The sequence below is a fragment of the Sinocyclocheilus rhinocerous genome, unplaced genomic scaffold (assembly GCF_001515625.1).
Source record: "Sinocyclocheilus rhinocerous isolate Xijiao unplaced genomic scaffold, SAMN03320098_v1.1 scaffold388, whole genome shotgun sequence".
Lineage (NCBI taxonomy): Eukaryota > Metazoa > Chordata > Actinopteri > Cypriniformes > Cyprinidae > Sinocyclocheilus > Sinocyclocheilus rhinocerous.
The window spans coordinates 31,496-59,240 of NW_015650020.1; the positions used below are offsets into that span (position 1 = coordinate 31,496).

Sequence of the window (27,745 nt, forward strand, 5' to 3'; positions counted from 1 at the left end):
ATCATAATGTGTTTTTTCCCCCTCCAGAAACCTCCCACAATTTGAGCCTGAAAGACCCCATTTCATGCAATTTACTACATTTAGCCTGCGCTCATTCTCATCTGGTATGCTCACTAACCCACGTCTACTGCTTTCCTTCCAGATTAAGGGGCCTAATTTCGACCCAGAGCACATCTGAGCTTCATCAACAGAGGCAGGCAGGCCGGAGAAGTTGGTTTAGTCGGGACTATGTTAGACGTGCCCTTCCTTTGGTCCGTTTCTGGCCCTTCCCTCTCATTCCTTTCGGCTATTTTAAAACCCATCATGCTGTTTTCCCTGAGGGCTCCTTCCAAAGCCGCCCCTTCCCTGGCCATGAGCGCATGTGCTTTTTGTGCGGGTATGTGTGTGTGTTTGTGGTCAAAAGGCAGCTATTCGTGTAGGGATCAATGGAAAAAAGCAAATAGAAATATCTGTTAACGAAAAGGAAAACTCGAAGCTTGCATAATGTGCAGATTCGCCATAAATTATTCATGTTCTTGCTGTTTCACGCTAACCTGTCTGTATGGTATCATAAATAAAGTCTACGTGCACTCTTTCCAACCGTTTTCATCTACAGCTAAACAAATCCATAAAGAAATGCTAATTAAATATTTTGTTTCATTCAAAACTTAACAATTATATCTTGATGTCCCTGTGCTTTTGAGCAAAAACGTAGAGCACCAGTTCCTCTTTTCCACAATCTGCACAGGCCACTGGTGAAAGAGAATGTGTGTGTGTGTGTGATGGCAGAAATACTAGAATAACAGGAACTTTTGCAGCGACATGCCTGGGGAAGGCGGCCATTTTGTGTCAGAGATGACAGATTTTCCTATTGAGCCTTGAGTGATTCGCTCCCTGCAATCTCTGTCTTAATGTGTTTTCTTGAGTTTGTACTCCACGTGGGAAAGGTGGTGAGGCTTTCAAAGTGCTGCTAAAGTGTTCATGTGGGTCCTCCACCTTCCCAGCAGGCATCAGGACAACAACTGTACCAAATATCGACCTTCCTTCCTTCCTTCTTTCTCTGTTTGTCTCATTTTTCCAGCCCTGGCAGCAGACGTATATGAAATGAAATGTGTGTATGTGTCTTCCACACTACTAAACGGCACATAAACCAGCACAAAAGGATCTCTATGACGATACATATTAGTCTTCTACCAAACGAATCTGCAAGTGGACTGCACTGGGAATGACAAAAAGAAATGCACGTGAGACGCATGACCATACAAAAAGACTTCAAGTAAACATCGTGAGTCATTTTGTAGAGGTGAACAAATGAGGAGAGCTAATGTGAATGAAAACAGTACGAGTGAACGTGCAAAAACAGATGATGTCCATTCAAATGTCCAACAGTAGGCTCCGGAGAGCTTCCTGCTTCCTCGATAAATCCACTTCCTGTAGCTCTGGCCAATAGGCTGCATTCACTTCCTGTTTTGAGAAGGATCAGTCAATCGGCCAAGCTAAATAATCAGCTCAAGTTCATATTTCTTGCTGTGTGATACTGTCACGTCATTTCTCTTCTCCATCTCCGTGTGTTGTGTCTTTAAGGGAGATGATGTAGTGGAAAAAAGAGGAAGAATCATTGTCTTGACCTCTCTTTTCTCAGCCACCCCCTCAAACCCCCTCTCCCCCGCTCATCTGATTCACACACACTCCCTCATACAAATGCTATAGTATCCGTTGTAGTGCACCTCAATCTCCCGGAGGGTTTCTGTTGTCTTTTTTGTCATTTTCTATTTGTTTGTTTCATTTTTGCAGGTGCAAGAGCAGCGAATCAGGAGGGTCACTCCACCATCAGCAACATCTATACTGAGAGTAATAATCAGCAATATTGTAAAATAAACAAGAACAACAAAAAAATAAGAGGGGGCAGGAAGAGGGTGAGCTCAGGTGTCGATTCCGCCCACGGGGGGTTCATCGAGGGGCATGTGGGGGGGTTAGAGTTAAAACGTCCGAAGGAAGCGTGTCCATTTTCACACTTTATAATAGATGTTTGCTGGGCTTTGAGGCGGCATTTCCTGTACGATGTAAACGGGGTGTCCATAATCGCCACTCACTTTCTCGTAATGCGGGCAGAAGACGCTGTCAGCAGTCCGCAGCGGGATGATGATGTCACTCGGCTCCGAGCCGTTGTTGTTGCCTCCGCTGCCGCCCCTCTTGGGCGTGGCTAATGTACTGAGTGACAGCGTGGTGGCGTGCTGAGGCGAGTGTTTGCGATGGCGTCGTCGATACTTCAGCAGGAGGAATACTAGCATGATGATGATGATGATGACAATGACGCTGGCTGAGGCGATGCAGGCGAACAGGGCAACCTCTGAGCCGATGACTGAGGATGATTTATTTCCATCTCCCTTCTCTTCTCCTTGTTGAGATGCATCTAAGAGGGAAAAACAACAACATGAACTTAGCAAAAAAAGCAATGAGCAACTAGTATTAAGGACTGTTCACACCAATGACGATAACTATAACAATAATGATAACTACAATATAGTTTAACAATCGTCCATTGGTCTGGATGCTAATATAGTTATAGGTATTTTTTAGTTATCGTTCTTGGTGTGAACAGGCTTTCTGACTAGAAAGGAAGTGGCCCACTCATAAGCAATTAAAAAGATGCCTTGACACTAAATGAAACGTCTTTTATGTATGGTGAAATAAATGTACATGTATTTATTTAGCAGACGCTTTTATCCAAAGCAACTTCCAAAGGAGAGAAAACACAAGCGATTGATCATAAAAGAGCCGACGGTATTAGAAGTGCAGTGAAAACAAATTTCAAGAAGAAACCAGAGTACAAAGCTTGAGTAGTAGCGTAAGTGCGGAAAAAAAAGATAATTTTTTAATAAGAATTGCCTTTATCTAAATGGTTTAAATGAATTAGTTATGTACTTGTGGAAGCCGTCGGTTTTCTGAAAGACATTTTGAACTCAAAAATGTGTATTAGGATAGATAACGTCTAAGAAACACTCCGTGATTGTGGAAAGCTGTGGACAGAGTGACCTCGCACGGCTTTGGACTCCAGTGAGTTTGTCTGGAGCGGCCCAGATGAGTCTGGCGGAACAGATGAGCTGCTAACACTCACACTCAGGCTGTTTTACAAGTGGATTATTGTACCTAAGACACTCCACTCAAATGACTTTGATGTCCATATGCTTGTACGTAGAAGGAGAGAAGCTGAATTCTACAATGAATGCGTTCCAGCAAGTCCGTCTTGCTCTGTCACATTAACGATTTACTTGTCAGAAGGATTTTATGAGAACAAATCAGTGTGCATATTGTTGTGACAGAGGACTGGTACTTGCTCAGCAAAAAAGGGATTAAAAAGCAGAGAATGATGAATCAGTGAGCGTCCCCTTACAGATGTGTGAGGTGATAAAGTGTGCGACGTACCGGGCTTGTCAAGTACTTCATTCGATTTGGTCTCCTTGCCCCCTGCATCGGGGTGTTTGGGAGGGTAACTGGTGGGGTATTCTTTGGGGGAAAAGGGATCGGAGGGGTCTGCAAATCATAGATAAGAAACACATTCATCACTCTGATATATGTATGCATTTTCATGTGGAGAGCTATTACTTTCATGCTGCTCAGCGAAATAAAAGTGTGCGTGTGTGACTGATAGCGACCATGAGAGAGTGAGTGTGTGTGTGTTCATCATTAAAACACAAGCAGCCATGATTAATCTAGTGACCTTCAGCTTGTGTCTGCATGTTTGTGTGAGAGCGAGAAATTCAGTCGCTTGTGTTGGTGGGTGTGGCCTATGGTAATTACCACAGATTTCACTGGTGAGGTGATTTATGAATAATCGTCATTAATTACAGTGCAGGGTCTGCAGCAGGTTCGAAGGGCTTTCCTATTGTTCTACACCCTCGTGCCCACAGTAAAACAGCTATTAGACACCCACATACACACATGACCGTGAAACGATTACTCACTTTGTCCAACCTTCATGATGATTTTCATCGACTTGGTTTTACACACCCCTCCTTCCTGATTATCCAGTCCTTCCATCGTTCCATTAGATGTAGCTGAAACACAATGACAAAAACAAGAACTTTAGCAACATGATATCAACATGTGTTGCAATTATATATGCAAATACATAACTGAGATTGATCAAAGAAGTTACAAGCTATTTAGATGATGTAACTGCAACATTAACACAACTAATGAATATTCATACAGTCAAATCTCTGTGCAGAGCCTTCATAAATCATGTAACCAAACTTTTAGTAGTCCTAGCTGTGCCATTTATTTTTTATTTTTTTTGCACAGGCCAAAATTGTGTTTGTATTGGGGTTGAAAGATTAAATGGTCAGAAAGTGTGCCTTTGCTCTTTAACAATTCAATAGGAAATAAGAAGGATTAAAGGAATAATAAAAAGGAATAATAAAAATTGTGTTTACCAGTGAGGCGAAGGCCTCTAGCACCAGGAGTGGTTGTTAATAATTTAGCGAATAAGGCACAGAGAGAGAGAGTGCTATTAATGAATGTGAGGTTTGGAGCGTGTTTAAGAGCGTGTAACGCTTTAGCCACAGCAGATGTTTGTCGAGAAACAAGTGAGCAAGACCAAAATAGACTAAATAATAACAATAAAAAAATTTTGAGCAGATGTTGGACTTGATTAAAAAATGAAGTGAGGAAAACTAGTTTTCTACATGCAATCTGATTTTACAACAACATCAATTTGAACTGAATTAAGCCGTTTGACATCTTTATCTTTTGCTAAACAAACTATCAGCAGTATTCTGGCCACTGGTCCCACGTGTCCTATGTGGGCTTTTACCCGAACAATATAGCTATGCCACGTGCGTGTATGTGCGTGTGTGTCCACGCCCGGCAGGCTTGCGGTCTATTGGGTCAGTAACACAGAGCTAACGAGCTGCCAAGGGCTTAACGTCTGGTCAGCGTCCAGAACAATGTGGCCTGCATTCAGAGAGAGAGAGAGAGTAAGAGAGAAAGAGACAGGGGAGGGATGTGGGAGTCTATGAGGCGCCTGTCCCCCCATCATCACTTTTTTTTTCCAATGCTGCCACTTTGATGAAGTGGATGGAGTGTGTGAGTGAGTTATGTGTGCGCCATGTGATGGATCTTTCTGATTCTGCGTTTCTTCTTTGTTTGTTTGTAAGGACTGCACTGCAGCATGACACCATCTGACTCTCTCTGCTGCTTCTTTGACCTGTGGTTTTTTAGTGTTGAGAAGAACACAAGCTCATTACATGTAAAGCTCCTTAAAAGCTTGCGTTCCTTTCAGTGTGTTCATTTCATTAATCTGGCAAATGAGCCTAAAAACGCACACATTAAAGCAAACACATTGCTTAAACAATAATCACATGATGATCTCACATTCCAGGTCAACAGTATACCATCACATGACACACAGTTTATTTAATTTTAGTTGAAGCGACAAGTTGATTAGTATACAAAGATACTTTTAAAGCACTTCTTCATAGACGAGTTTAAGTTAAATTAGAGTGTTTGACTTTGAACTGACAGACCAGCTGGCAAAGAGTATTTGTTTGTGGGACAGGTTTGGCCTACATTGTGAAGGCCAAATTTCCCCAAATGGATAGTAAAAACCTGAAACCTACATTGTGGAGAGCAGCAAGAGGGCTCAATGAAGTAAAAAAAAAAGGTTTAATAAATAAGCTAAATACTTTAATTGAAAAATAAGGCTGAAAATATTGTGCATTGATAAAATAATTAAAAAAAAATCATTAAAGCAGTACAAAAACAATAAAGGTAAATGAAAAGTGCCCAACATAATAGAAAACTATTTTTATTCTAAAATGGAAAAGGTTTTCTTATAGCGGTACATTTGGGTTTTGGCTTAGTCTGCAGTATGTATTGTATGTGTCATATATAAAAACAACAGTTGACTAGGTTATGCTCCCAGCTAGATAAATGTGTCTGTGCACTACATGTGGACACAAAAACCCAATACTGTTTGGTGAAACCCTATCAAGCTCAAACAGACTGCGAGATATGTAAAGTTCTGCCATGATAATAGGGCAACCAGTGGGACAGGACTGGAAAATGACACCATGCAACAGGCATTAAATGCTCAGAAACTTTTGCGTAGTGTTATATTTAAACATAAAATTACTTTTTAAATAATAATAATTATTATCATTAATCTTCTTCTTATTATTATTATTAATATAATTATATTTAAAAAAAAATTATTTTGTCTATTAATAACTTGACTAATGATTTAGCAATACAGGTACTTGAATGTGAATGTGAGTTGTGATGATGAGCTGTAGCTGTTGTTTGACCTGATCAACATGGCGTCAGGGTCACAGAGTGGTGAACAGCACTCAGGCCAATAATGAGAGCTGACACACAACAATACACACACACAAACATTGTACATCTACTCTAATAAGATATGGCACTGCACCTCGAAAAGCCCTCACTGGCTTTGAACAAAGCAAAACAACATGTCTCTCTCTTTATGTCTCTTTAAGTCAACAATGCTTCATTGGCATGATTGTTAACATTAATAATATTGTCAAAGCATATAAAAAAACAGAAATTACAACAAATAAAACAACGAAAAGAAAAGGAAAGGAATGAAGGTTAAAAATAGAATATAAATAGAAAATACTTTATACTAAATATATGATTTAATGTTAGAAATCACTTATCAGTAATAAATGCTCATCATTGTTGGTTTCTACTGACATGCTCGCCCTCAGGCAATGGCATGCTGTTACATTACTAGTTGCTAAGGGGCATTGTTTAAATTCTTCATCATCTGTCAGTATGAGGAAGTCTGAAAACTAATTCAAAGAAAGTGAAATTGTCTCTCTCTGTTTCAGGCCCTGAACCTGCAACTTAGATAACTTAGGAAAATAGACTGACTTGAAGAATAACCAATTACAGACACTGTCCTAATTAAAACTGATGAAACGATAATTAAAACCGCAAACGTAAACCTGTTACATTCAGCTTTTTAAGCACTACTGGCTTTTTTTGTTACTAATGAACTATTATTCTATTCTTAAGGGACTAAATTACTGAACACACCTTTAAGATTTACATAGATGTAGTTTGTCTGTGCTTTATTCAATTATCACATCTTTCTACAGATTGTATTATTTTTTTATGAAACATTCCTGCTCTCTCTAACTCTCTCTCTCTTGCCATATTTAGATCATGTATCTCTCTTCTGGCTCCCCAGCTCGAGGGCAGTCTGTCAGACCAGATCACATCAAACTCATATTCACACACACAATCATATCAGAGTCATCAGCATCAGGCTGCATATGAACAATAGAAGAGCCATTTGAAAGTTTGGCCAGCGCACACCAACACACACCAGGGTTCAACAATAAAGCAATAAAAATGGACGATGACCCGGGGTCAGTTTGAGTGAGCTTTAGGCCAGGTGACCAACTGCATGCTTTTATCACGTACATAAGCAAAAGTGTGTTTACACACATACATCTGTCATGATGTATGAAAATGTTTAGGGCCTGTATATATATTTTTTAAAATGTTTTTGAAGTCTCTTATGCTTAATGAAGGCTGCAAAATAAAAACAATGTAAAAACAGCAATATTGTGAAATATTGTTACAATTTAAATTAAATGTTTTCTACTTTAATGAAATGTATTCCTGTAATGGAAAAAGCTGAATTTTCAGCAGCCTTTACTCCAGTCTTCAATGTCACATGATCCTTCAGAAATTATTCTAATATGTCATTTGGTGCTCAAGAAACATTATTATTAATGTTAAAAACAGTTGTGATGCATAATATTTATAATACATTGTTTTTAATATATATTTTTTAATATTTATAATACACAGCTTTTGAAATAGAAAATAAATAGTTTGAAATAGATTGTTGTTTGTGTAACAGTGTGGTCTTTACTGTCACTTTTGATCAGTTTAATGTGTCCTTGTTGCATAAAAGTAAAAAACAATGAGCCCAACCTTTTGAACCATAGTATAAATACAGTGAACAATGAACAATGAACAATATATGTATATAATTTTTTGACACATATTAAAATATGTTGCTCAAAAATAGCCGTTTATCGTATTCATGTGAAAAAGTTGTAAGGCTAAGTAAAAATCTATTCTACTGACCTAAAGAAAAAATTCTCATTGTTGAGTCCTGCACACACACACGCACACAGACGTTTGGCTTGCTGAACACATTTATAAGGGATTGAAATCATCTGATTGGTTTCTGAGCAGATCCAATTGATAAAGACAGAGTGATTAAACTGAGCTATTAGGATTAAACTTTTTAATTAATGACTTATCGAATAAACCCCCCACCACACACAGCAGTCATACGTCTCTGCGCTTCACAACATACACACACACACACACACACACACTCACGACTCCAGCTGTACACCAGGGCAATTATCACCTACAATGCAGCAAAATGAACTAATTTCTCTTTCTCCACCTCTTTTTTCTCTCTTTCCCTTTTCTTTCTACAAATTAGAGTTGCTTAAGAGAAACTGAGAGAGAGCAAAATAAAGGAGGAGAGAATTTTCCCAGAACTGCAAAATTTGATTTTTTCCTTATGCTGGAAGTGAACTCTCATTGCGAGGGAGAGCGAGAGAACGGCTCAGGTCTGGGCAATGAGATTGACGCTGTGTATCAAAGCAGTCTCTGTTTGTGTGTGTGTGCGCGCTATTCCATTTGCTAGATCCCTGCATTTCTCTTCCACCTCACCCGCTGTTTAAGCAGCTTGCTTTGAGCCTGAAGTGTGTGTGTGTGTGTTGAGGCCAGGTGAGCAGTTATTGTTTTCGCAAATGTGAAAATTCAACCCACATGCAAAATGATACAAAGCGAATACGAGAAGTCATTTGTGTTTGTGTACATACGCGTTCATGGTCAAATGCCACTCACAAACAGAAACCTTCCATCTCTGTAACTCTGGAACTAACAACTACTCCAGCCATCATAAACAAACACTAGCAAATGTGATATAAACGTGTCATTATTTGCACCATGACTCACTAAAACATTGCTAATGTAGTTCACGCCACAACGTCAACCTTTCCCGATACTCAAAACCACATAAACAAACCCAAGCTAACGTAATTGACCAGAACGGTGCGGTAAGGGTGGTTTACAGATATCCGCTGACATACTCACATATAATGTAGTAGTCTTTCCCCCTAAAGAACTCCAGGCCCCAAAGGTTTGGGCTGAACTCCTGGAATTTGAGGGTGAATTTGACGTCCTGGTCCGGTTTGACGCAGTTGAGTAGAGGCGTGTCTGCCTTTGTGACCTGACAGGACTTTAGTTGTTCCAGAGGAACCATATAGAGTTTATAATACTCCACTCCTTCCGTAGAGCCGCCCTCCACGCGTGGGCAAACTATGTCCATCTTATCCCCGATCTGTGGATACAGCACCAGACCCTGTCCTGGCACGAACCTTTGAGAGAAAGAGAGACGGAGAGAGAGTGAGACACATCATAGATGATAAATAATATTCAAACTGCTCTCAGGATCAAAAATATGCTGGATCGTGAAGCATAGTGTTGATCAATAATTAAAAAAAGAGGATGATTAATTATTTAGCAGTGATTATAAATGATAAAACGGGTTCTAAAGAACTAGCTGGATCATAAAATCGTAGGAGAGTAACTGAAACGATCCTAAACTGCATGCACAAGTGTTTTTAAAGGGTTAGTTCACCCAAAAATGAAAATTCTGTCATTAATTACTCACCCTTGTGTTGTTCGAAATCCGTAAGACCTTCGTTCATCTTCGGAACACAATTTAATTAAATTTTTGATGAAATCTGAGGGCTCTCTGACCCTCCCATAGACAGCAAGGTAACTACTACGTTCAAAGTCCAGAAAAGTACCAAGATGATCGACAAAGTAGTCCGTGTGACATCAGTGGTTCAACTGTAAAGTTACGAAGCTACGAGAATACTGACCAGATCCGGCGCTGACCCAGATCTGGCATGATGACGTCATTACGCCGGATCTGGGTCAGCGCCGCCACACGCTCGCGTCATGGTACTGTCATGAACGCGCGTCCACAAGTGACGCAGTAGAGACGAAAATGTGGAATAAAGTTGTTATTTTTGTTTTCTTTGCGCAAAAAAGTATTTTCGTAGCTTCGGAAACTTTACAGTTGAACCACTGATGTCACATGGACTACTTTGTCGATCATCTTGGTACTTTTCTGGACTTTGAACGTGGTAGTTACCTTGCTGTCTATGGGAGGGTCAGAGAGCCCTCAAGATTTCATCCAAAATATCTTAATTTGTGTTCCGAAGATGAACGAAGGTCTTACGGGTTTGGAACAACACGAGGGTGAGTAATTAATGACAGAATTTTCATTTTTGGGTGAACTCTTTAACTTCCTTTATGAGAATCCAGAAAAGAAAATGGAGCAGCTAGAATGAGACAAAGGTGTTGACTCATGGCTCATACTTTAGAAAAAAGACAAATAGTCTCTCAGATGCCAAGCGCTTAAACAGCAGCGCTGTGAAAAGAAAATGATGTCATGAGAAATAAGGAGGAAAAGTGCAGCAGCTCGCATCAGGCGACGCTCCCAGCCATCTGCCTCGAGGGACTAAAACAGGAGTAGCTGGGAAAACTGCTCTCTTGTGTGTGTGTGTGTTTGACGTGCAGCAGGGTAGCTGTCAGGACTATCTGCACGACAGATCTAGCCACGCAAATCCTCTCGAGCCAAACACTGGATTGCTATCGCGCTCATGTCTTATCGCTACGCGAGCTTATTTGAAAAGCCAAGAACAGTTTGCCTGCATATGTGTATGATGTGCTCAAATATTTGCTTTGGGATCGTTCAAAAGAAGAGGGTGAGACTCGTAAATTCCCAGAGTAAAACATGTTCACACCTTAAAAGTTTACACACACATACACACACCTACAAAACCACAAATCTGCTCTTTTTTCCTAAATAGAAAAAAATTGCATTTGCAACAGAATACCTTTCCCCTCTTAAATATACAGGTTTCAAAAGTTTTTTTTTTACAGCAATCCCAATGAAGAACAATTCTTGGTTCAGTGAAACTTTCAGTGAACAGTTTTTCTTAGTATGAAGAACATTTTAATAATCTGAAGAACCTTTCTTCTATTATAAAGACCCTTTTGTGCATTGGAAACGTTAAAGGTTCTTCAAGGAACTATCAACACGAATAAATAATCTTTACTTATAAGAGTGTACCTTCATATATACCACATGCTAATTCTATTAACCTCTGTTTTGTTGCATTTAATGGGCGAACACAACTGAGCAGTGAACCGGAGAGATAGGCCAAATGCAGCATGCTAGTTGCTATACACATTGTTGCAGCCCAGTCAGTCTTTATCCTAAACCACAGGGTATACAAGTTCACCCTGCAGCCTATACGCACACATTCCGCTATTAAAAGGGTGTTTTACGTGTCTGTTTTACAGGTGCCGCTGTTAAAACTGTCTAGTTTTAGTTTTGAGTAGGGAGCGGGACATAAAAGTGGGGGGTATTTGAACAAATAAAGCCAGAGGTCACACTCATGTTTGTAAATGGCTTTAATCATTGTCTAAAAGACACACTTTAACCCCCCAACTTTAGCCTTGGTGATTCTCACAGTGGTCGTAAATATTCTGCGACATGTGAATGTGAAAAAGAAAAGGATGACAGAATAAGGGTTTGCACACGTTTAACACAGACCGCTCATTCTGTTAACAAGACTGCAGCTGCACACAGAGAAGCCATTAAGTCGGAAAAGGCGTGCATGTGTAAGAGCGAATGGTCAGGATATGTGCAGTACATCTAAGGAGACATGGCTGTGCCACTTGAAGAAGTTTCTCCATAATTTCATTTGTGATCCACATTTGTCCCTCTTATATCTCTGTTTTTTATACTCACAAGGCATCTGTTTTATCTTTTCTTTTTGTCTTCTTCCCACTGACTCATTCACTTGTGCTCAGACTGAAATATTCATTTTTGGAAGCTTTTCTAAAAGCACTTCAAAAGTAAGTCATTTAAATAAACTTGCTCATATACATTAAAGCAAAAGAAAAGAGAAAGTGGTTAATGAGTATAAGACTTTCAGGACTCTCTCTGGCAACTTAGGCATGATATAAACGATAAAACTGAAGCTGAGAAACAGCTGGGCTGGATGGACGTCTGAAAGGTGTTAAAGAGTAAAGGATAAGACATCTGTTTTTTTGTTTTTTTTTTCTATTGCCCATCACATTTTTCTTTTTTTGGAGGACTTCTTAGGGGTTAAAATACAGATTCATTTGCTAAAACTAAAACCAACACATGTGTTCCTGATAAACTCTGTTCAACATTTTCCCCCCAATGGTTTCATATATTTCGCTTTCTTCAAATGGTGCTTTTGCATATGAATGTTTGTCCATCAGCTTTCCTCTTTCTTTCTTTTCCCATGTTAATCTCTAGTTGTGTGGGCCGAGCCGTGACACAGTGACAGCAGTAGCCTAATCCTGCCCCAATAGGAACACAGCGCTTTAACCCGAAGATCTGAAGCAACACTGGGTGACGGACACATATGGGTGGAGGGGAACTTCAGCTGTTTGACTTTCAATCATCAGACCAATATGGAGGTTCATTGGCCATAGAAAGCCATGGATAGAAAGCAGGGGACAAAATAAATCAACAGACATCTCACGGTTTAATCGCTCCATCATGCTTTGCAACCGAGACCTGCATTGGGTGAGAGGGCAAATCGACCAGACAGGCGCCTTTTCCCTTTGTCAGCCTATATCCCTTCATTCTTTCCTGTTTTTCTCATCTATTCAACTCCATAATCCCGAAAGACACCGTCTGCTCTCCCCTCAAATTTTAAAGCAACACAAATGCCATTTAATAATGAACTTTTATTCTCTTTGAGGTAATGACTAGACATCACACTTTTCCCTCAGTCCCCTTTCTTCTCCTCGCTCTCTCCCAGCGGCAAAACAATCTCTCCCATCTGCTAATATGATGACGATAAATTTGGAAAATGATTAACTCAGCATCTAAATCATAACAGCCTTTTGCTAGCAGTCTATCATGAAGTTCATGGCCCACTCGCCCCTCGTTCATTCATGCTGTATCTGCATGTGTATGTAGCCATGGATGTGCCCCCATCAGAACCCTGCTAAGCGATGTAATCTCCTAATGAAGAGAAGGGGGAACCTCCTTTGACTGAAAACGTGTAGAGCAGACTGCTTTTGTTTCTCCACCTCCGACAAAATGGATTACCAGAAGGAACAAGAAAGAGAGGGAGAGAGAAGAGAGAGAGGGGAAAGGAGTCTTTACACTGATACATCAGAGGTAAAGCAGTGAAGGGGTAAAAAACACTGCACACTAGATTGACACACATTTTTGCAATGGGAGGGGAAAAACCATAGACTGTATAAAAACATGGACGTAGTGTCCGTGACGTCACCCGTAGGTTCCTGAAGAGGTTTTTGAAGCTCAAAGTGGGCAGAGCCGGCCGTCGCCATCTTGGTAGCGCGTCACCACGCGTCACTCCCGGCTACTGACCCTGTCTCTCTCTCTCTCTCTCACACACACACAGACATGATGCGCAAAACTCTGCATTTGAACAGTCAATAGCAAATACTTAAACTAATAACAAAACAGTAGCTGATTCAGAAGCGCCATATTGTCATAGCAAAGTCAGAATTACCTCCTCTCCTAGGTTCACGAAACGGTCGTCCATAAAATGCATTGCTGTTCTGTTGTAAGTGATCTTAAAGATTCCTAAATGCATCTACTTTCTGAAGGCCAAATAAAGTGCTTTTGCTTTCGTCTAGAAACACACAGCGTCTCCCTGACATGGCTGTTTCAACACTAACTGCGGTTACTGAAACCACGCCTTCTTTCTTTGTGTACACATTTGGGCGCATTATGCAAATATTTCCACATAGTGAGGTAGATATGTGGGGCGTGTTAGAACGAGCCGTTTTAGGGGGGCGTGGCAGAGTCTTAACTTTGATAAAGAATATCTCTTTGGTTTTGAGACTTTAGTCTTTGCAACTTCAGGGATCTTATCTACGCACAATCAGCTTGTAACACTCCAAAGAGAAAGGAAAACTTGAAATCGCATCATATGACCCCTTTAATATAATTTAAACGGATGAGTTATAAAAAAATTCACCCCCCTCACAGTTGTCATGAAGGGCAAAATTAGCTATATAAACCAAAATAATTTTTTGAACCAGGCTGTAAACATGTTTTTTTCTGCTGTAAAGTTTGGCATTTTAACATGGGGAGTCTATGGGATTGACTCCCTTTTGCAGCCAGCCTCTAGCGGCCAGTTGATGAATTACAGTTTAAGTCACTTCCTTGTTGGCATCAGGAGAGAGAGCGGGAGGTTGCCGCTTGGGAAAAACCCAGCTATCACACACACACACACACACTCGCTCAGTGATTGAGCATTGTGGGAGTTGGTGACGGTTGTCTCATGTACAGAAGGCCATAGGGAGTAGAGTATGGATATTAAGCACAAATCTCCCATTATGCGGCACTGATACTTTAGATAAAGGCATGTCCCATAGCGCTGCTATTCACATACTCACAAACATTATACCTATGGGATTTCTCTCTAATCTTCAGATAGTAAGTTGTACTTTGTGTTTATTGGGTATTCGTGTTTCTAAAATGAAACTGGAGTCGATACAAGACAGGAGTCAGATTCTCCTCAGTTCACCTATTATTGAAAAATGAATTCATATCATGAAATAATTTAATGCCAAAGGAAAGAAATCAAGCCGGAGAGAAAGAAAGAAAGAACGAAAGAACGAAAGAAAGAAAGAAAGAAAGAAAGAAAGAAAGAAATGCAGAGTTAATATATTTGAATGTAACAAGATTCCTGCCATGTCCCAACGTTTTGCTCTGTTTATCTTGTCACATGGTTAAAATGCAGCCAACGCTAACAATGCTATCAGTGCCATCACCATTTAGTCCTGTGCAGTGCTACAAAGAACTATACACTGAACTGCCCCAACAGAATAGCAGGAATGTGCGCAGTGAACAATTCCATGGAACGCTGGCTTGCCTGGGAAGAATGAGGCCTGCATCTTTACAGTGACACACACAATAGAGAGACATGCCGCTGGAGGTCACTTCATGGTCACTCTGGGTCTCCATCAATGAAGATGTCACAATAGTTACCGACATGGTGGTGACACTTCACATTCAGTATAAGTTATATATAAAAATGTAACTAACTAAAATAATTTGTAATTACAATTACAAACTACTCCACAAAAACATAATTACATACCAAGTACAATTACGCAGTACGTAGATTTGTAATCACCCAGAAACATAAACGCTAAAGTGTAATGAACATGGCTCGCTTAGAACTGTAGCAAACTGTGAGGAATCTAAACTACTCCCAGTTTTTGACCAAAGAATTTCCATCATTGTTCAAAATTGGATATTTTAGAAATCATTAGACAGATTATTACCATTTGTATTACAAATACTAATCTTTGAATTAAAATAATTTTACTTAAGAGCACTGCATGCAATATTTGAGGAAATATAAATATTTAATTTAAGCTATAAAAATTTAACCTATATTCACTATAAGAGAAGGCCACAACTTTATCACTCCATGATTTTTCATCATTTAAATTGGCATATTGCAATATAGTTAAAACATTAGTAATTTTAATTGTTCAAGTTCCCTATAGAGTATTAAAAAAAAAACTAAACTAAAAGAATGTCTTATATAAGAACAATGTAAAAGTAGGTTAAGTGGAGTGGGCCAATGGTCGCAGGCGCATTCAGCAAAATTGAATCTCAGTGCAACACGTCATTCTCCTTTATATATATATATATATATATATATATATATTAGGGGTGTAACGGTACACAAATATGACAGTTCGGTACGTACCTCGGTTTTAACGTCACGGTTCGGTATGATTTTGGTACAGCAGGGGGAAAATTATTTTTTTTTAAATGGTTTACTGAACAAGTTGCTTTTTCTTTAAATACATTCAGTTATAGTTTACATTTTCTTAGTGATAAAAATCTACCTCAGCTTATGCTTAAAACTATCGGGAGCCCTTTTACATTATAAGGTTACAATTAGGCCTAACAACTTAACCCAAACTTAAATTTAATTGCTATTTATTTTTAAATAGATGATCAACACTCAACTTAAAAAAAATAAAATAAAAAAAATTGTATGCAAACATGTAAATTGCACATAATGCAGTTTTTACATTAACTTATAAATAATACCATTTCTAAGCTATTTGTTAAAATATATTCAATTACACAATGGCTGTCATAGCATGTTTCATAACAGATTAATTTCAACATACTGTACATTAGATAATTAAGACTAACAGGTTTAGTAGAATATAATGAGTATATGGTGTAATATTTCGCAAAATGCTCCTCTCTAGACTTCATTTCTCTAGTGAACTAACGAGCTGTGGACACTGATGACTTGCTGAGGTAAATTAAATGCTACTTGACATTTTATTTCCACGCTGTATTGTTGATGTCTTTCCGCGGTTGAAACACTGATTGAGCAATTACATGAGGCATGAGATGTTCAGTCATGTATATTCGCGTTAAAACTAGTAATACAGAGGAAGGAATGATCGCGTTCACTCGCGCTCCGTTCTGCACAAATCTGCGGGGCGTCACGGCTCAGACACGGGAACCGGAGCTGATCGCGGCCGCTCTAGTAAGTGCTTGGGTTGGGTTAAAACCAGCACGTTTCTGAACGAAGCGGCTCTCTAAATTTAAAAAAAAAACAATTCCAAATTTTGCTGGGTCTAAATTGTTTTGAGAGAAAAAAGGATCGTTTGGCTGCATGATGAAGAAATAGGCGACTGTTCGTCGCTGTATTTGTTGTAAATTCTGCCGTGAGGGGACAAAATATATATATATATATATATATATATATTTTGTCCCCTCACGGCAGAATTTACAACAAATACAGCGACGAACAGTCGCCTATTTCTTCATCATGCAGCCAAACGATCCTTTTTTCTCTCAAAACAATTTAGACCCAGCAAAATTTGGAATTGTTTTTTTTTTAAATTAAATTACATCGCTTTGCGCCTTTAAACAAACAAATAAATATCGCTCTGTACAATATACCGAAGTTCCTGTCAACAACTCAATCCCAGCGAGTCCTGTGCAGAGCCAAGCCTTTTAGATCAATTACACTCTTATTAATTAATTAACGTACTTAAGGACGCTTGCGACACTGCCAAAGGATTTAAGACAGCCGCTCTTTTACCTGTGTGCACTAAAGACCGTAATTATCAACACGGGACACCTGTGCTGCGGTCTACCCATGCTGTCCCTTGCCCTATAGCAGGGTTCCTCAAATCTTGCCCTGGAGGGCCAATGCGCTGCAGAGTTTAGCTCCAACCCTGATCAAACTCACCTACCTGTGATTTTCTAATGATCCTGAAGACATTGATTAGCTTGCTCAGGTGTGTTTGATTAGGGTTAGAGCTAAACTCTGCAGGAAAGTGGATCTCGTGGGCCAGATTTGAGGATCCCTGCCCTATAGGCTACATGCAGGGGTAAAAGAGAGAAGTCTTTCTCTATAAAAACGGGCCGAGAGCGAAAGGTGAATTACTGAACGAGCATGGAGTTTCTCTACGAAGCGCTCGAGACCCCTTCGGATTTAAGCATTACTTGATGTTTCGCTGTTTTAATGCACGATTCAGCGCCGAAGTGCTACGCGTGAGCTCATCTTCGCAGTCACTGAGGAGAAAAAACAAAACCACAACAAGCGACTACTTTTACATTTTAGGGGGAAAAAACGTCCTTCAAGTGAAAATTGTAGAGAATTATACACGTGAATGCTCTAAAAAAAAATGCTTACTCGCGTCTGAAATTTGAATAAATTAGAAAAAAAAATGCCTCTACCACGACCAGGAGAAATCATAAAAACAATGAAAAGGATCATTTGCGGAAAACGGTTGAATGTCTGATTTTCTGTCTGAGGATTGCGATGGTGAGAATTACGCATAGGCTACATTTTCTGAGGTAACGTTAACTTAGCTATACCTTAAAGGACTTGGGGCCTAAGCCGTTCAATAAAACATTAGGCCTCAGCTGGAAATGTAACCAACATTTGTAAAAAAAAAAAAAAAAAAAATTTCATTATTTGTCTATGTAAACATGGAATTACTCTCCTGTGATTTTTTTTTTTTTTTTTCCCTTAATTGTTTTGACAAAATAATTTTGTGTCATGAAACAGCTCAGATCACTGTGGGTAAAAAAAAATCCTCTGAGTTATGACCTGAGGTCCTGTGGGGCCATTCAAAACTATTATTTCTTCCTTTCTGCCTCAAATTTACAAGTTAGCACGATGAATTATTAATTACTGTGAAATGCGACTCATTTTTTAAATCAATGTTCTAAACCCCTGTAAGTGGAAACAACGCGTCACTCGCCTCAGCTCGACGATCCACATCACCTGCTATTCCTGCTTTACTGAACGTGATTTGACCAACATCGCCCACTTTCAGGGTCTGAACGTTGCTCTGAATGAGTGAGAGAGGGTAAGATGTGACGGAGCTTTGCCGCCTCCAGCACTTACTTGGTATTCGTCGTGTTCCAGTATATGGAGTCCAGGATGAGCGCGCGGGACAGGTTCACCTTGCACGCGATAACTAAAACGCCAAAGTAATATCTCCACAGAGAGTCGCCCATGGTCCGTTACGACCGTTACGGTCAGATTCCGTTTCGCGGGAATTTCTAATAAGAAAAAAAGATAGAAAGCGTCTTGTTGGAGTGCTGCTTGTGACAATCCAAACTCAATATCCCCCGTTCCAGGAAAAAGTTAAAAAAAAAAAAATGCTGAATAGGAGCCCGGTTAGAAGTGAACCATCCCGATGGGAAGAGCTACTCCTCTATTAGTCCTGCTTGAGTTAAAAGAGAGAGCAGCACCGCGGACAGCAGGCAGTTTATCATTCGGTAAAATATAGCTACGACTGAGTGGAGCACACTCCGATCAACCGGCCGTGGGGAGCACGTACATTCCTCACAGGAAGGCGACCCGTGTCGTCGCCGCCGAAGTGCTGGATGTCCGTGGAGACATGGAAGTTAATCCCCCCGGTGTGGATAAAAAGGCAAGCAGGTAACGTTACCAATTCCAAATGCGAGGTATTCCGGTCAGGCAGGCAAATGAGGGGAAAAACCACTGGAGTTCCCAAAAAACGAATGAGGCAGTTTGGAAAAGATGAGCAAGAATTAATTAATTGCAGCCTATTGGATGAAACAAAAAAATAAGAATAATTAATGAATGAAAATAAAAAAAATAAAATGAAACGATGAAGTCAAATGAAAGTTCTCATGGGTCGTCGTGGAACCCGCACAGTAGCAGAGAACAGCTGCGCCTCGAGTCCTGCGGGTCCGGATTGAAATGCTGTGCGCGTGAATTGCGGGATGCTCGGTCCTCTGCGCGAGTCTGTACTGCAAGTAGCTACCGAGCGTATACAACACGGAATATTTGTCAAAGCGAGTTTTTCGCTGACTCCTCCCACCTGCTCTCTCATTGGACAGGTAACCGTGGAGAGAAACCTGTCGAGCTATGAGAGAATATATCGGACTTCAGGTCGCTAACCCAGATTTCAGTTCGTAGGGATTAATTAAATTTCTGCATTTCAAAGAGAACTCGTGGTAGAATGTGTATAATCGCAGCTGTTAACATAACTACACCGAAAAACAGCAAATCGTACTACTAAGTACATAATATACTGTATGCATCACTACTCTTTTTCTTTATTATATTTTATATCATTGTTCATTTACATAATTAATTTTATTGTTATTGTCGTGTTCCACGGCATGCACAATGGTCGATTTTAATTCCCATATGGCCAATAATCTTAAAATAAAGGCATTTATTTAGGTTGAGGTCGACAGAAACAGTCTTTGACAGAAAGCCGCCTGCTGAATGCGTGAGGGATTCATTCAGCAGTCAACAGCGCCCACTAGCGGCCAACTGAACTGAACCAACTGAATGTGTAAGTAGCCTACATTTGACTTTTCTTAAATTTGTGTATGAATTAAATAACAGGTTCATTACAACAATTTAGCACTATGTTTGTATTTTATTCTGACAAGACAAAATATCAATAATTTAATTTAATTTAATTCAGGGTATATGATGATATAGCCTACATTACTCTTATATAGCCTAAAGTTAATGTAGTTCAGTTTTACTTGTTAAATGCACTGTTATGTACTGTTATCACAAACGCACAAATTTAAATAAAACAATTTAAATATAAAAGAATAAACTATTATAAGTATAAACAGTCATAAAAAGTCAATACAAAAAAGTAATACAAATATGTAATAGGCCTATGTTTTATTTATTATATTATATTATATATTATATTATTACATTATATATAGACTGTTTAAGTTTATCTACTAAGTTCTGGAGAAATAAACAACTTAATGAAGTGTATTTTCGCCATGTCCAGCCTTAAGGAAGCAGCCTAAAACTAAATTAGGACGCAAGTGTGAAGAAAAGCCGGTGTGAAAAGCATTCACACTTTCCTGTGAAGACTGTAATTGAATCATCGTATATTTACTGTTATCGCTGTGCAGTGTTGCTCTGCTGGTTTAAGAGACCATCAAACGCGCAGATTACACATCGGAGCGAAAATTAACACACTACACATGCCGAATAGGCTACACAGACCGAATGGTTGCTGTGCATTAATGGAGCTGTTTATTAACGTGTTACATCAAAGGCCAATTGCCTGATTATGACGTCTATCTAATAGGCTAGATTACACTTTTATTATTGTGCTACGTAAACTCATATTTTGTCAATACAAGCCCTAAATTGCAAGTGCAAAATTAAAGAGGCAATCTTATAATTGTTTTTCAAGCACTATACCCTTAAGGAAGCAGCCTAAAACTAAATTAGGACGCAAGTGTGAAGAAAAGCCGGTGTGAAAAGCATTCACACTTTCCTGTGAAGACTGTAATTGAATCATCGTATATTTACTGTTATCGCCGTGCAGTGTTGCTCTGCTGGTTTAAGAGTCCATCAAACGCGCAGATTACACATCGAAGCGAAAATTAACACACTACACATGCCGAATAGGCTACACAGACCGAATGGTTGCTGTGCATTAATGGAGCTGTTTATTAACGTGTTACATCAAAGGCCAATTGCCTGATTATGACGTCTATCTAATAGGCTAGATTACACTTTTATTATTGTGCTACGTAAACTCATATTTTGTCAATACAAGCCCTAAATTGCAAGTGCAAAATTAAAGAGGCAATCTTATAATTGTTTTTCAAGCACTATACTTAGCCTACAAAGAGCTCCAAAGGTATAATACATTGTTTACTTTATGCAGTAGTCTGTTTCTGAAAATGCTCCCACACTACCAAACAAAAGGACGAGCTAACACAATTCAAGAAGTCATCCCAACGGGAAAACAAGGAAACGGCGATTTCCTGAACTATCTTAAAAATAACCAATGCAGATGAGATGTTAAGATATCAAAGTGTCCTGGTAAAGACGTAAACGTGTTTTTTTTTTTTAGCATATTCTTTCTTGAATTCTTCGTTAGAACATTTCTATTAGAACAAAAACCGTTAATTAATTTTAACAACATGTCTAATTAAATTAATAACTTTAATCCACGTGCACGGGAATAAATATTATAAATACACATATATTCAATGGAAACATATTGAACTATTTCCTCCAGCTTCTTTAGGCTATTTATAACGAATTTAGTTTTTTTTTTCCTGATTGACTTGTAATTTTTAAATGTATTTTCACTATCAGTTTAAACATCTCAACCCAAATGTTCCCAAAGTCTCATGACGCTCCGTAAATGGAAAAACAAGCAATGCTTCACACATTCAAGATCAACTCTGAGCAACTTCTCAGGTCTTTGAAATCACAGGGTCAGATCGATGTTTATTCGGTTGCACGTGAATAATCCCCACTGTCCGCGGGTCCCTCGGAGCGTGATTAAACACAGTAAGCTACACTTGGGAGAAAACACTCCTGCTGGCCTCCCTACACGCACAGACAACAGCAAAGTATGGGCGTTCCCAGCCAAACTCTACGCATCGCTTCTCAACAGATCATAATAGCCGTTATAACTTCTGCCTGGCGCTGAACTCTGTCTTCAAATCACTAAAAGAATTGTGGAGTTGAACGCGCGCAGGGGTCGAGTACACGAGCACGGTTTCGGCGTTGTTAAAGCTGACAGTGACTAATAAACACAAGACTACATCATGCTGGCTCGTCAAAAAAATCACACGTCTGTGTCACAAGAGTGTGCCAACATTTCCATTAGCTTCTCACACAGGCCACCTGAGAACCCGAGGCAGCGGCCAGAAGAAACCTCGAGCGGAATCCATGATCAGAGGAATCCGAAATAAAACGGAAAGGCAGATTAGGTTATAGGTCTTTAACTCATATGAAGGGTTAAATTCAGAATTAAATCAATTACTGGGCCATTCCCCGAAATGGGTTGGAAAAGGTGATTTTGAAAGTAAATTCTTTAAGATTTTAAATATTCTACTAGATCAAGTATAGAATAGCCTTTTTTGTTAGATCTTTAAAGAATATTGTGCCATTAAACTAAATGTAAACTTTTATTTAATTTGGAATATAAATAACTTCAAAAAAGATCACAAGACTACATGGTGTTCATTAGAAAAACAACGGGATATTTCTATAAACATTTTCTATAAATTGCTTTCTGTACAAAATCATGGTAACATGTCCATTATTAACTATAAAGTATGATAAAATTGTTTAAAAAAATACTTGTGCTTGAAGAGTTCACAGCCTGAAAGAATGGTGGTTTTTCATCTCAATTAAAAGGAATGAATGGTAATGGTTTACGAGGAACACAAAAGACACCCTTTTTCATGGAATGACCTCACTATACCTTTTAAAGAGGGCAGTTTCTTGGGATTATGCTGGTCTAACACTGATTCTGCACTTCAGATGTATTGTAAGACAGTTCAAATATTAATTCATCAAACTTTAGTAAGAATCTTGCAAAATTACAATCTTACCTAAAGTATCTATAAAACCACAAAGGCAGTAGTTTTTTTTTTTTTTTAAGAGTTTAGATTTTACTGTAATTATCCTATAAAACAACAAATGTCTGGTGTGTTGCAGAATATATGCAGAATTAAAATAATGGGTCGAATTAAGCAAGAGAGCAGTTACAATTCCCAGAAGAGAACACTGAGGCTCTAAACAAACTCCTTTGAGGTTTGCAGAGAGCTCAAGAAACATGATTCAGGCAATGTTGTGTTGATGGGATTTATTGGTCATTACACTAAATGTCCCAGTTCACAAGGAAAGGGGTAATTTACCACAAGACAAGAACACCCTTCTAGCATACACTCATACACCCACACAAACTCGCTCGCATACACACCCTAACTAGTCTTACCTGTGATTCCCGATTTCCTTAAGGTACCAACAGAACACTAGGCACATTACAAGACTTTGTAACATTGTAACCTTTTTTTTTTTCACCAAAATGTTTGTATTGTGAATGCTAATTAAGTTCTGGTCACACATATGTTCTACGTTTCAAAAATGAGCGATTTAAGTAAGGTGTATCAAAGAGGACAAATGTGATCTAGGTTACAATGCTATAAACGCAGCTCATATCAGGTGATTATGGGAACAATGTGTTAAGCAGCATTTTAGAAACTCTATGTTTTGAGGTGTTCAGTCCGGGATCTAAAAAATATGAAATGCTCTCACACACTCCTGCACATACATTCACTAATAAGCACAAAACAAAGTTTGCCAATTTACATTTTTCAAAACATTTTTGTGTACTTCCCCCTATGCTTTGAACGCAAGAACAGTAGTTAAACTGAGCTTGTACCAACAGAGCTCCCAAACCACTGATATATATTGACCAACCAGCCATGCACACTCATATACACAGATATTTACACGTATTCATTCTTATTTGCTTGCCATTGGGGGGGGGCTGTTTCTGAAGGTGCATCCAGCATAACGGTGTCAAATATCAATACGACACACTGAAAAAAAAAAGCAGATGGCGGCAGCTGATCTGCAAGTCTGTGGTGGTGCCTGCAAGTCCGGTTTTGAAGCGTGAGATTTTCCTGGGTTTTCGAAGAGTAATTTATGTGGGCAGAGAGCACAGGGCAGACCTCTCTTTGGGACTCTGATTCACTTCAACATGAAGCACACATCAGAAGAGAAGAGAAGAGAAGTCACTCTGTAGCTTTGAGAGTGAAGGAGAGGCGAGGTCGGGACTTGCCCTTCCCCAAAATCATCCTCTGTTCCTCTTTCTGTTGTTTCTGCCTCTCCTGCTCTAGCTTCATGCGTTCCTCGTGGATCTTCCTTTGTTCTTCCACTATACGTAGCTGATCCTCAGCCTGAAACAATCAAACAAACACATGAGCAAAAGTGACTTTTTCAATCAGCCAAGACAAACAGGTACACTTTAGATCTTTTGATCCACTAATACATTAAAAATGTACCGTAATTAACAGAACAGTATGTACTAATGAAAAAACAAAACAATGTTCACTGTATTCAGTACTACCATATACATAAAATGTGGGCATTGACAAGCATTCATTTTGTAAGTTCAGAACATTTCAAACATTTCAGAGAGGGCAGGTTCTACTAGCACTACGCAAGTGGAAAAAAACACTTGAGCATTCACAATGACTTGACACAGTAAAAACCATCAAAACATTTCAAATCAAAACCATGAGGGTAAACATTTTCTGGCCATTTTGAGGAAGAGCGACTTTATAGTAACACAAAATGCCACAATTCTAATGACCTTGAAACGTATAAACACAAACACCAAAGTATCGCCACAAATGTGTTGTCAAAACTAACATTAGAGCTTTTAATTATCATTGTACTTAGGATTCAATATTAATCCACTGGCTTGATCTCTGCATGGAACAGTGTATATCAGGGTTCCCTCCCCTTTTTGATCAATGAATTTCCATGACTATTCCAGATTAGCACTTATCATTGGATAAGAACTTTTAACAATTTCTTAGAGACTGCACTCACAACTATTTCTAAGTCAATTAAATATTTAAAAGAATATTATTACTCACTATAGAACTTTCTAAGACTTTTTAGATTTTGCCAGTTCCTATGAGTTTTTCAGGTCTGGATATCAACATTTCCTGAGAAACCGTGATACTTAAAAAAAAGGACATATTGATAACATGTTAATACTACACATACAATTACATCATAAATAATTCAACAGCCACTATATGGTTGACACTCCAATATAGTACATGGCAATAACTTTAGTTGCCACCATTCATAAAACATTTTTTTTTCAAAATTTCTATAGATATTACAATAATATCATAATTGTTAATTCTTTTGACCACAATAATAGTGCAGTTCAAATTTTATATTGTGACCCTAATTTCTGTTTTTCTATAATTATGGGAACCTTGTCATGCATAACAAAAAGACACTTTTCGTGCAGACAAATCTAAATACACCCCACTGAGAGAGCATGATGTAGAAGCATACTCATTGACTATTACATTTCATTTTGTTTTGTGTACATTCACATTTTGTTATGTTTGGCTTTTGTTTCTTGTTTTGTTGACAAAATAAAACATAGAAATACATACCAGCTTAGCCTGAGCATCAGCAATCTTTCGGTTGTTTTCTTCCAAAATTCTCTCCAGCTCCTCTCGTTTGGATTTTTCTTCCACCTAAAGGAGTGACACGGTGACACGTTAGGGTGGGGAGACAAATCCACTGAAATAAGTCCCCCAGTTGCAGTCAAACACGTCTACACTCGCACAAACAGGTACCAGCCAGCGACACTCACACAGTCTCTCTCACTCGCTTTCACACGCTCGCCACATTTCACATTCCGATCTGCAGCATCAAATGTCTGAAGCTAACCTCTATGTATGCAACAATGAGCACAAAAACCCACCCATGGATGTATGTATTCAGTCACACCTTTAATCCCCACCACGTTATATGTAAATACACATCCAAACATCCATTTACGCATTCATTAACATCCATACAGAACAGGTATGTAAAGACAACACATCGACAACTAACGAAGAATCTCATTCGTTTGCAGATGAAAAAGGAAAAAAAACAAATCAATCAGCTCGTTCTCTCTCGATTATTTTTTTTTTTTTAATTTATCAGCATCCATAAGCAAAAAGCTTCAAAAGAAAATGAGAGAGACAAAGAAAGATTAACTTAAACAAAGGAGAGAGTGAATAGTAGTGGCTCACCAATGCTCGTATACCTACGCCTTTCTCCTTTGACTGTGTACTGTACCTACACAACTGCTGATTAAAGGGGTGAGTATTTACTGCCTGGTCCCGTGTGTCCCGTCCTGGACAGCGCAGCACCTCCCCTTTAAAAATTTTTGAGCTGCTAGCACGAGCTAGTGCTCTTACACAGCAACACCACATGCAGTATATATAGCACAGTCCAGGAAAATGAATTATGTTAATCATACAACATTACCGTGTGGGGACGTCAGGCTATTAACATTAAACGATGTTAAAGACTGCAAAAACACAAAGGTGGGATCATTCATTAGATGTGTTTGTTTGAAAACAAAAACAGTGATGTGTTGGCGTCTAAGCTCAATGGTACAGTAGCGTTGAGTGTGGATGTTGTAGTGTGTGTCTGTGTGTTTTAGCGTATGTGTGTGAACCCATACAGCAGCACTCCTGAGGGAAAGCAAATTGTGAGGACACAAAAGTACATTTAAATCACTGCACTTTAATGACGTCAAAACAGAAGAGTCAAAGGAAAAATGTTAGAAATCTAAGAAACAAATCGGCAATTAATAAATATAAAACACATACGACAGAAATGGATGAGCAATAAAGGGAAGGGTAGAGTGTTTTGTGATCGATGGTGCAAATGAAGACAAAATTATCCTATGTGCAAATGCTAAATCTACAACAATACAGATTCATTTAATGGTTCAGTACCAGGGCTACAGATGATGGGCATAAATCTAAAATGTACAGAAGGAGGGCACATAACTAACCCTATTAGTGCTGAGCCGCTGGATTTTGTGTGTGCTTGTGGAATGGAATTAGTTTCTCGTTCATAACTCATTGTGTCTTTACAATTAGAGCACAGTAACCCTCCTTTATGGTATGGGTGGAATTACAAGATATGGATTTAGCAAATTAACTAGTTAAAGTGCGGCTACAAAAGGTCTTATGTGTTTGTAACATCCAAAACAACATTACGTCTTGACCTATCAAAGTGTATAATGGTGGATGTTCACACTGAAAGCTCATACACAAAAACAGGCCTGGTTTGAATGCTGAGTGACCTTTTTTAAGAAAAGCGTTTTATTGAAGACAAACAGTTTCATACATTGGTGACAGTAAAACGCTAAAAGATATGAGTAGTAAAGAGAGCAGGGTAGGGGTGGAAAATAAAAGGGGAGAGAAAAGATGAGAAACATAATATTGGTCCATCACAGCCCAATGCTATAAACGCAGCTCATATCAGGTGATTATGGGAACAATGTGTTAAGCAGCATTTTAGAAACTCTATGTTTTGAGGTGTTCAGTCCGGGATCTAAAAAATATGAAATGCTCTCACACACTCCTGCACATACATTCACTAATAAGCACAAAACAAAGTCTGCCAATTTACATTTTTCAAAACATTTTGGTGTACTTCCCCTATGCTTTGAACGCAAGAACAGTAGTTAAACTGAGCTTGTACCAACAGAGCTCCCAAACCACTGATATATA

At 38.9% G+C, this 27,745-nt stretch overlaps 1 protein-coding gene and 1 long non-coding RNA gene across 2 annotated transcripts; both read right to left on the reverse strand.

Annotated features, from left to right (window-relative positions):
- Positions 1 to 1,752: 1,752 nt before the first annotated feature.
- Positions 1,753 to 19,442, reverse strand: LOC107711395 (ephrin-B2a). The gene is made up of 5 exons (XM_016516384.1): positions 18,546 to 19,442; positions 9,136 to 9,419; positions 3,945 to 4,037; positions 3,406 to 3,513; positions 1,753 to 2,392 (listed from the first exon to the last, which is right to left on the reverse strand). The coding sequence occupies exons 1-5, from the start codon at positions 18,656 to 18,658 to the stop codon at positions 1,989 to 1,991; spliced, it is 1,002 nt and encodes a 333-aa protein (XP_016371870.1). The 5' UTR covers positions 18,659 to 19,442; the 3' UTR covers positions 1,753 to 1,988.
- Positions 19,443 to 23,259: 3,817 nt separating this feature from the next.
- Positions 23,260 to 27,439, reverse strand: LOC107711397 (uncharacterized). The gene is made up of 2 exons (XR_001636698.1): positions 25,619 to 27,439; positions 23,260 to 24,373 (listed from the first exon to the last, which is right to left on the reverse strand). It is a non-coding gene; the product is annotated as an uncharacterized LOC107711397 (long non-coding RNA).
- Between the last annotated feature and the right edge of the window lie 306 nt (positions 27,440 to 27,745).